This window comes from Lithobates pipiens, unplaced genomic scaffold (assembly GCF_037356315.1).
Source record: "Lithobates pipiens isolate NorthernLeopardFrog02 unplaced genomic scaffold, aLitPip1_a1.2 Scaffold_22, whole genome shotgun sequence".
Lineage (NCBI taxonomy): Eukaryota > Metazoa > Chordata > Amphibia > Anura > Ranidae > Lithobates > Lithobates pipiens.
In genome coordinates this window covers 134656207-134667720 of record NW_027507784.1, presented here as the reverse complement: position 1 = coordinate 134667720, position 11514 = coordinate 134656207, and the positions used below count along the sequence as shown (strand labels likewise).

At 44.7% G+C, this 11514-nt stretch overlaps 1 protein-coding gene across 6 annotated transcripts in view; it reads right to left on the bottom strand.

Moving 5' to 3' along the window:
- Positions 1-10610, bottom strand: part of IKZF2 (IKAROS family zinc finger 2) — a 135703-nt gene extending 125093 nt beyond the window's left edge. For 2 of the 6 annotated variants that reach the window (XM_077448332.1, XM_077448336.1), the window contains exon 1: positions 9482-10610. In XM_077448332.1, the coding sequence (XP_077304458.1) occupies positions 9482-9547 (66 nt within the window). In that variant the 5' untranslated portion in view covers positions 9548-10610. The remainder of the gene's footprint in view (positions 1-9481) is intronic. The other 4 variants (XM_077448337.1, XM_077448339.1, XM_077448334.1 and 1 more) reach the window with 3 other exon arrangements.
- Between the last annotated feature and the right edge of the window lie 904 nt (positions 10611-11514).

The window sequence follows — 11514 nt, the reverse complement described above, 5'->3', positions numbered from 1 at the left end:
TCGTACAAAGTGGTATATGTGAAGCCCGTCAAAACAGATTAAAAGCATATAAAAAAAGCATCAACAGAAGTACTTTATCAGAGAGCATGGTGGGGAAAGAGAACATTTCTGGAACGAAGAGAGATATTCTTCCTTTGGTGATTTTTTATTGGGTAACAAGGTTTAGGTGATGCCCACATCTGTGACCTGGTTTAGAAGTCATCTGTGGTCATGGACCATCAACCTCCACTATAGATCGTCGGAATTTCCAACACACAAAGTTTGAGAGCAGGATCTAAAATTTTCCGACAACAAAATCCGACCGTTTAAATTTCCGATCATGTGTTCCGCTTCCGATCTATCATCATTGGTCACTTGTCCTGTTTACTAAATAATGCCGCGTACACATGATCGGAATTCCGGCCAGAAAAAGACAGATGAGAGCTTTTCATCAGAAAATGCGACCGTGTGTATGCTCCATCGGAATTTAGCTGTCCGAATTTCCTCCAGCCAAAAATTTATAGCATGTTCTCAATTTTCCCGACGGAAAAACTTTCTATCGGTAATTCCGATCATGTGTATGCAATTCCGACACGTCAAAAATCACACATGCTCAGATTCACGAGGCAGAAGCTATTGGCTACTGGCTATTGAACTTCCTTTTTCTAGTCCCGTTGTACGTGTTGTATGTCACAGCGTTATAAACAATCGGAATTTGATGTGACCGTGTGTAGGCAAGACAGCTTGAGCCAAATTCCATCGGAATTCCGTCTGGAAAACCATCAGAGCTTTTTTCCAACGAGAATTCAGATCGTGTGTACACGGCATAAGAAGTATTAATAATGTTATACTATCATCAACAAACTGCCAACCACCGTCACACCAACAAACCAACTGCCATTTGCATTGCTTCTCTCTCACCAGATTTGTATTATTCTTAAATACTGAATTGACACCAGCACCCATTCATTACTATTGACATCTGTGTTACAACATCCCAATATCAAACTGTCAATTGCTTCACAAAAGCCTTCATTTAATAAGGCAAGCAGTAATTACTTTCCATTAACCGGTAAAAAGCTAAATAACTGCTGCTGGTTTACTAAATGTCATTGCTTTGTCATTATCCAATTAAATGACTCACAACAAGCCTAATACTTCCAAATTGGAATGAGGAAATGCGTCCATGTTGCCCATAGTAACCAGATGTGTCTGTGTTGCCCATAGAAACCATCACTGTTACCTGTATCTGATATGTTCAGAAAAATTAAAGCTTAAAAAAGGTCACCACATGTTACAATCTGATTGTGCAATCCCTGCCAAATAGTAAGTAGCTCAAGAGCTCGCCCCATTGGATACAGTTGATTGGTTAGATTAGATAGGTGCTTATTTGACATCGTATTGGTAAAGCTGGTCACAGCATGGGTAAAAGTTTGTTAGAAAAGATTTTTTTTCCAAGCTTTCATTTGATTTTCTAAAAGATAACAGGGTCAAATCAACAAACACTTTCGGCTGTAAGGATAAAATAAATGTATAGATCAGGATTTAAATTTTTTTCTAAAAATGTTCTATAATGTAACAGCAAATGTGCCTTTGATTCGGGGGAAATTCCATTCATTCCGAAATCAAAAGATAAAAGCAAACACATTTTTGGAGTACTGTCAAACCTCTGATGTACTGATGAATCTACAAAAATCTACTAGTGTATGGGCAGCTTAAAGTGAATCTTCGCCCTCTCTCCACTCTTTATGACCCCCTTTTTTTAACCTGTTTCCAGGTCCTAAACAATTAAGGTGCTCACCCGCCCGGCGGATCCAGTGTTGTCCTCCCATGATATGCTTCTCCTCTGCACTGACCATCTTCTTGCATGAGGTCTTGAGGAAGCTGCTGGGTCTTCCGGGTTCAGCCGTCTGATTTCCCAATGAGGTCCAACTAGCCCCCCCCCCACTTCTCAATGAAGGACTATGCCTCCTGGGTTATGTGATGTTCATATCCCAGGGGGCGCCACGGGCAGAGTGCACATCATTCACCTATGCAAGTTATGTGCATTTTGGGGAAAGACAGAAGTTCTTACACCTTTGCTCATCACTTTCCCAAAATATGAATCAACAGTAACCAGTGTCATAACACTACCCAATACAACCATTGTCACCAGTCCAGTGTCATAACATTACCCAATACAACCATTGTCACCAGTCCAGTGTCATAACATTACCCAATACAACCATTGTCACCAGTCCAGTGTCATACCATTACCCAATACAACCATTGTCACCAGTCCAGTGTCATACCATTACCCAATACAACCATTGTCACCAGTGTCATACCAGTACCCAATATAACCATTGTCACTAGTCCAGTGTTATACCATTACCCAATACAACCATTGTCATACTATTACCCAATACCAACACAACCACTGTCACCAGTTTTATACCATGACAACCATTGTCACCAGTGCCATGTCATTACCCAATACCAACACAGACTGTAACCAATGTCATACCATTACCCAATACAACCATTGTCAACAATGTCATACCATTACTCAATATAACCATTGTCATACTATTACTCAATAATAACACAACCACTGTCACCAGTTTTTTACCATTACAACCATTTGCACCAGTGCCATGCCATTACCCAATACCAACACATCAACTGTAACCAGTGTAATACCATTACCCAATACAACGATTGTCAACAGTGTCATACCATTACCCAATACCAATTCAACCATTGTCACCATGTCATACCATTACAAGCATTGTCACCAGTGTCATACCATTACCCAATACCAACACAACCAGGGCCATACTATTACCAATACATCACGGTGACCAGTGTCATATCACACTCAATGAAATGGCTATATTCAGGAGAGGATGCTTGTTCTTAGGCGTTAATCCCCAAGTGTATTAACCCATTACAAACAGAACTCAACTTCAAAGTGATTTGTGATTGGTTTCTATTTTTACTGCACTCTATAATGAATAGTGTCACTGTCCTAAAGTTGCACCATATCCAGACATCACACTGTTCTCACTTCCACACTATCCTTGTCCTATAATAAATATTACACTTCCCTATCTGGCATCTCTTATTATCACACAGATATTCCCTGCCATTCTTCTGATTATCACACCCACGGATGGTGTCAGATCCCAATTATTGCACATACGGAGTGGCAGTAATTATCATTTCATAATGCCAGCTACACACTAGAACTTCAGTTACCCTCTTCACACCATTTACATCCACACATAAATATATAACAATAGTGTGACTCACCACAACTCTCCAACATGTCCCTCTGTAAACCTGGTAACACTATGTTGTGATATTGACATTAGGAGTCTGATCACAACACGAATATTGCTGTTTGGAAAGTCAGCGCCACCAATGCCATAAAACACTAAAAACAGTCCAAAGTTAGACTGACGCTGCCAGAGGTGTCATGAGATGTCACAATAATCCAATCCCATTACTAGGAGAGAATGTCACAGAGGGTTTGCTTTAATAAAATTAGAGAGTGTAAAACCTGGAGCAGCTCTGCAAAGAAACCAATCAGCTTCCAGGTTTTATTGTCAAAGCTTAAAGTGATTATAAAGCTTTGATTTATTTTATTTTATTTAAAATAATAAAAATATCATACTTGCCTCATTTTGCACAGAGTGGCCCCAATTCCTTGACTACTGGGGTCCCTCGGCAGGTCCTCCCCGCATCGTATAACCCCCTAGGAGAAGCGCTCTCCCAGGGGGTTACATTGTGGGCACACTCCCGAGTCCATCATTTGGTGTCCATAGACGCCGAATGTAGGACTCCCCCCCCCCCCCCCACATCATTGGATTTGAATGACAGCAGCGGGAGCCAATGGCTGCACTGCTAACAATCTATCCAATCAAGAGCTGGGAACCACAGGCAGAGGGACAGCACATCTCCGCCGTGAGAAATCCCAGGGCTCACGTAAGTAAAATGGGGGGGGGGGGCTGGGGGGCCGGTCACTGCCAGGTGTTTTTCCCAACTTAATGCATAGGATGCATTAAGGTGAAAAACCATGAGGGTTTACAACCCCTTTAAATGAAACAAGCTGAAGTTAGAAGCAGATTGGCTACCATGCACAGCTGCACCAGATTTTGCACTCTCCAGTTTTAGTAACTCAATCTCAATGGGGGTTATTTACGAAAGGCAAATCCACTTTGCACTGAAAGTGCACTTGGAAGTGAAGTCACTCTAAATATAAGGGGTAGATCTGAAATGAGGGGAAGCTCTGCTGATTTTATCATCCAATCATGTGCATGCTACCGTAAAATGCTGTTTTTTTATTTTCCTTGCACGTCCCCCTCGGATCTACAGCAACTTTACTTTCAAGTGCACTTGCAGTGCCAAGGGGATCTTTTAGTAAATGACCCCCAATGTGTCATTCTACTGGATCACAACATGGATATTGCTGCTGAGTGTCACCACTCTCATTAAATGCCAAAGACAGTACAAAGTTAGACTGGCACTGCCCCAGATGTCACAAAAACACTATCACAAAGTGCTTCGGACCTGTCACAATAATCCAATCACATAACAGGCAATACTATCACAATGTGTCACTGTACTGGATCACAGAAGTCATTAGATTGCTGTTGAATGAAGAACGTCACTGTTTCAAGAATCCATGGACATCGTCATGTGATAATGACACTTCCCATTGCGATATTCCATCTAACTTCACGATCAACATAATGTTACTGAAAACGTCACTCAGATCACAAGAATCAAAAAGCACAGTGATGGCAATGCCAGTTACAGGTGCTTATACTAAAACAGGTTACTCTTTTCATCCAGTTCAAGTGACATAAAAATACGATATATGCACAAAAAGTTTGGAGGTAGGGGACTTTTACGGTACCAAAAATTAAGAATAAAGAAAAATATACTGAAAAGATATAAATTTATTTAACACATACTCCACATATATATAGAATCCAACATTTAATACATTTCCCTATGGTCTATAACAGGCACCTGATACAAAGAAACAGGTGACATTCTATTAAGGACCAACAGAGTTTCCATCCCAATATGTTCAACATGTTTCGCCTTAATCGGCTTCTTCAGGAACAAGGGACTAGAAGTGTTCATATCACAAAGAGACAACGTGGAGAGTGCCACTATAGTTGGGATATGTCACAATATCGCCAGAGAAACATTTTTGCTGCTGATAAAACATCACACTTTCATGCATGTCCAAGTGACAATGAGATTGTGTTACTATAGTTGGGTACCAACAGAGAGATTATAGACCAGTCTTTTTCAACCAGGGTGCCGTGGCACCTTTTTGGGTTCTTCAGGGGTGCCTTGGCAAAATGTCTAAAGTGCTCCAAATTGCCAAAAAATTGCCAATAAGCCGGCGGCAGGTGGATCAAGCTTGCCTTTTTTGGTTACACAAAGCCACAAGTCTTTATGGTGCATCATTAAAACCTTGGGTACCGTGTGGGCCAGCTGCCTGCTTCCTAACAACTGATGACATCATAGTTTGATTTGGGGGGGGGGACAAAACACTGGGCACCTTTGGACATCCTTGTTTGCCCCTCACCTGCCCCTCTGTCAGCACTGGAGTCACGTTAGATGAATGAGGAAGACAAACTGAAGGAGAAGAATAAATCACCTCTAATGCTGAGTGTCCCAAGTGTGTAAGTCTACAAGTTTCCTTTTATACACTTTAGAATGGGGTGCATCATTTTAAAAGGGTGCCACGACTGAAAAAAAAAAAAGTGAAGATACATTGCTATAGATTTCTGCTGCAGACATATCACACTTCCTTTAAAGTGGTTGTAAACCCTTGCCTCAGGTACACAAGAAGATTCATCCTGGCGCTTGGGCTGCCATCCGAATGCTCCCTACCCCCGCGCTATGTATCCTGGGCACCGCTTGTCGATCTGCGAGTGCCACTGGGTAGAGGTGAGGGAGGAGAGCAGACACACGTCAGCTCTCCTCCCCTTCTAGCTGTTGACCCAGAAGTGACGTATGACGTCACTTCCGGGTCCCTGTTGAAAGTTTCCCCAGACATCAAGGCCGGGAAAGAATGTAATGCAGTGCAATGTGCATTGCATCACATTCAGTGGAGCGCAGGGGAGACATGCAGGGTCCTTTAGACCTTTAGACACTGTATGTCTCAATAAAGGGAACCGGTCACCAAAAAAAAATCATCACATAGGGGACTTCTTGTCCCCTATGTGATGGGGAAAGAAAAGTTAAGTAATAAAAAAATAATAATAATAATAAATATATATATAGTTTTACTTGTAAAAAATGAAAGTTACATCCAAGCACAAAAAATACCCTCCTTCCTATCACTAAACTGATGATGACCAATAGCAGTGATGACAAACCTTGGCACCCCAGATGTTTTGGAGCTACATTTCCCATGTTGCTCAACTACACTGCAGAGTGTATGAGCATCATGGGAAAAGTAGTTCCAAAACATCTAGGGTGCCAAGGTTCGCCATCACTGACCTATAGGGAGCTTGTAATGCATCACCTATAAAAAAATATAGGGTACCAACATGTTGGGTATCTATTTACTCAGTGCAACTCAACTTTTATATTTTATCAAAAAATTGGGCAATTTATTGTGTTTTCGTGCCCCCTAAAAAATTACTTTTAATGTATTTTTTTTACTGAAATTTGCTGTTCCCTAGACCTCTGTGGTTTTGTGTGACATAAAAAATTGGACCTACCACCATTTCATTCTCTTTCAGAAAATACATAATGTTTGGGGGTTTTATGTAATCTTCAGGTCTAAAATTTTTTAATTAAATGATAGGTTCACCCGTAAGATTTGTTAGTTTAAAAAAAAAAATGGCTCCTAACTTTTTTAGCTGGATGGATTCAAAGCAAATTTATCAAGACCTGCCTTACATATACTAAGCAAAGTGACTGGCCTCAAGTGATGCACAGAGATGAAACGAATTCCCCTACATGAGTTGTACTTGTTTAACTACAGCCAAAGTGCAGAATTTACACAGGATCTCTCAGCTCTGAAAAGCGGAGGGGGGGGGGGGGGGCTGAGGTTACACCAGTGAGGAGAGTTTAGACAGCTCATTGGTTGAAAGGGACACCCCCACCCCCTTCACAAAGCGCACAAGAACAGAGCTGAGGCTGTCAATCTGTTGGAGATCCATCTCATGTCACCTTTTTTCTCTTGGTGTCAGGAAAACTTGGCAGAAGTGATTCATACTGATAGCAGAGAAACGAAGCGGCAGACGGAAATAACACTTAGCGCTCTGGATTGAGACAAGTACACACTATAAAAGGATATGCTTTGTTCATATGTCATGTCTGAGATTTACAATCACTTTCATGTCCAAGTAAGAGGACTTAAGAACATTACCTCTATAGTCATGATATAAGAGAGTATCCTCAAACAGGATAGATAGTGCTGCTGATAAAACATGTCACACTTTTATCTAAGTCCAAGTGGCAATATGATAGTGTCACTTATTCAGAATGAATCACAGTATGATCAGAGATATTCTAGAGCACATTGTTATCCAAGTCCAAGATCTATCACAATAGGACTGTGCCCCCATGTCAGTGACATTAGGGACTGGTGAGGAAAACATGTCATACTTTCATCCATGTCCGAGTGACAATGGGATGGTGTCATTATAATCAGGATATATCACAGTATCCTCAGAAACATTATAGATTTCTGCTGCTAAGAGGCCCCATTCCCATCCAAGTCCAAGAGACATGACGACAGGAGAGGGTTACTATAGCTGGAATACATTACAGCCTTATCAGAGATATTACAGAATTCTGCTGCTAATGTCACATTTCCATCCAAGTCAAAGTGACATGACAATGGGATAGTGTCACTAGAGTCAGAATATATCACAGAATGATCAGAGATGTGATCATGTTTTGCTGCTGATAAAACAAGTCACACTTTCATCAATGTCCCAAGTGACAGGACAATGGGATGGCGTCATTACAGTCACTATAGTCAGGATCCTTATATACATTTATAGATTTCTGCTGATAGAACATGTCACTTTTATCCAAGTGACATGACAATGGGATGGTGTCACTATAGTCAGGATACAGCCTATATACTCACACATAGGATAGAATTCTGCTTCTGATAGAGTTGCCAGTTGACACCACCCGCATCACCACGCTCCCATCAATAAATGACATGGGGGGCCCCATGCTCTCAATATAGAATGATGATATGGGGGCACCGCATTTCCAATCAATACGTGACATGGGAGGCACATAGCTCCCAATCAATAAATGATATGGGGGCACCAATCAATAAAAGGACATGAGGACATCACGATCCTTACCAATAATGGACATGGGGACACCGCACTCCCAGTCAATAAATGACAGGGGGACACCACGCTCCCAATCAATAGATTACATAGGTGCACCAATCAATAAATTACATGGGGACATCACGAGTCAAATCAATAAATGACATGGGAGAACCACACTCCCAATCAATAAATGACATGGGGGCACTATTTAATAAATTACATGGGGACATCACAATCCTAACCAATACATTTTATGGGGATACCATTCAATAAATGACATTGGGACACCACACTTCCAATCAATACATGGCGTGGGGGCAACTAATCAATACATGGCATGGGGACACCAATCAATACATGGCATGAGGAATACCATGGTTCCAATCAATACATGGCATGGGGGACACCACACTCCCAATCAATACATGACATGGGGGACAACCAATCAATACATGACATGGGGGACACCACGCTCCCAATCAATACATGGCATGGGGGGAATACCAATCAATACATGGCATGGGGGACACCACATTACATGACATGGGAACATCACACTCCCAATCAATACATCGCATGGGGGGGGGGGGCAACCAATCAATACATGGCATGGGGACACCATGCTCCCAATCAATATATAGCATGGGGGGGCAACCAATCAATACATGGCATGGGGGCAACCAATCAATACATGGCATGGGGGCACCACGCTCCCAATCAATACATGGCATGGGGGGGACACCAATCAATACATGACATGGGGAGGTATACCAATCAATACATGGCATGGGGGGGCACCAATCAATACATGACATGGGGAGGTATACCAATTAATACATGGCATGGGGGGGCACCAATCAATACATGGCATGGGGAGGGCACCAATCAATACATGGCATGGGGGAGGACCCCTGAACTCTGTCCTGCACAGACTATGGCAGCGATGCCCCCTCCCTGCAATGCTGATCGCCGGTCCTATGACAAGCAGTGGTCAGTGTCACCAGGATCCGATAAGCCCTCCACATGTCCCGGCTCAGCAGGCAGGATGACAGCCCCCCCCCCCCCCCCTCTCAGATAGCAACAAGTCCCCGGCAGTCAGTCAGGCGGGCAGGCAGACGGGCAGTGCCCCCGGCACAGACATTCCCAGTTGCCCCCGTCTCTCTCTCCCCCCACACTGCCCTCACCTTATCAGGTCCTGCGGGGGCCCCGCTCCATCCCTGTGCCGTGTGTCCGCCCCCCTCCCGCCTCATACACTGCAGAACTATGGCAGTAGTAGTGGCGGAGCCGAGGGTAATCCAGCTTTGACTTCCTCCATCTTCAGCACAGCACAGGGGTTAGCCCGGGACAGCTGGTCAAACCCAGAGAAACGGATGAAGCTGGCAGCGAGCGGCAGTACAGGCAGTACAGGCAGCCTTCCCCAGACACACGGCCAATAAATAAAGGCTCGCGGCTCCAGGCGCTCGGCAATCGATTACAGGACAGTGCACTTGATCCGCGGCTCGCAATGTCTCCAGTGATCTCAGCAGCCAGGGGTGGATCCAGGACACAGTGTCCCCGGGATCTGCAGCATCATGTGTGCGGGCGGGCGGAGGACCGACACCCAGCCCCGATCACCCAACACCGACACCCTGCACTGCACCGATCACCGACACCCAACAGTTCCCAGATCACCCAGCACTGCCCCGACACCCTGAACAGCACCGATCACCGACACCCAACACTGCCCCGATCACCCAGCACCGACACTCAGCACTGCCCCGATCACCCAGCACCGATCACCGACACCCAACACTGCCCCGATCACCCAGCACCGACACTCAGCACTGCCCCGATCACCCAGCACCGATCACCGACACCCAACACTGCCCCGATCACCCAGCACCGACACTCAGCACTGCCCCGATCACCGACACCCAACACTACCCCGATCACCCAGCACCGATCACCGACACTCAACACTGCCCCGATCACCCAGCACCGACACTCAACACTGCAACGATCACCCAGCACCGATCACCGACACCCAACACTGCCCCGATCACCCAGCACCGACACTCAGCACTGTCCCGATCACCGACACCCAACACTACCCTGATCACCGACACCCAACACTGCCCTGATCACCAAACAATGCCCCGATCACCCAGCACTGCCCGATCACCCGACACCCTGCACTGCACCGATCACCGACACCCAACAGTTCGCAGATCACCCAGCACTGCACCGACACCCTACACTGCCCCGATCACCGACACTCAGCACTGCCTCGATCACCCAGCACTGCCCCGATCACCGACACTCGGCACTGCCCCATCATCCAGCACCGATCACCGACACTCAGCACTGCCCCGATCACCCAACACTGCCCCGATCACCCAACACCGATCACCCAGCAATGCCCCGATCACACCGACACCTAGCCCCGATCACCCTCCTCTCCACTTCATACAAACTTGTCTGGCATAGAGTTGACACTCCCCATACAGGGTGACCCCCGCACTGACAGCTGTCACCCATCACACTACAATCCTCACCAAACTCCGCTTTATAACAATACTATTCTGGTGTTCAGTCCTAAATTTGAAGTTTTGTCATTTAATGTCTTTCAAATCCGCACCAGAGACGGTACTTACCTGAGTGCTGGGTGTCCCCAGGGCTGGTGTCTGCTGTCTTCCTGTATCCTGGGGTCACACACATGTCTCAGGTACAGCACACCATTCATGTGCATAGGAAACTGAGAAACGCAGCTAACAAAGTCCCAGAAAATTACAATCAGAAGCTGCTGCGGAAAATGTGGGCATTGTGCCAATGCATGGGGGTGCTATTAACCACTTGCCTACCGGGCACTTTCACCCCCTTCCTGCCCAGGCCAGTTTTCAGCTTTCAGCGGTCACATTTTGAATGACTGTACCCATATGACATTTATACCATTTTTTTCACACAAATAGAGCTTTCTGCGTTTTAAATTTTTTGCTAAATAAACAAATAAAGACCAACAATTTTGAAGAAAAAAAATGTTTTCATAGTTTGTTATAAAAGTTTACAAACAGGTCATTTTTATTTTTTATTTTCTCCCTCACTGATGGGCACTGATAGGTAACACTGATGGGCGCTGATGAAGCTGCACTGATGAGGAGGCACTGATGGACTCTGATAAGTGGCACTGATGAGGCACTGATTGGCAGCACTGATAGGTGCCACTGATGGGCTCCGATAG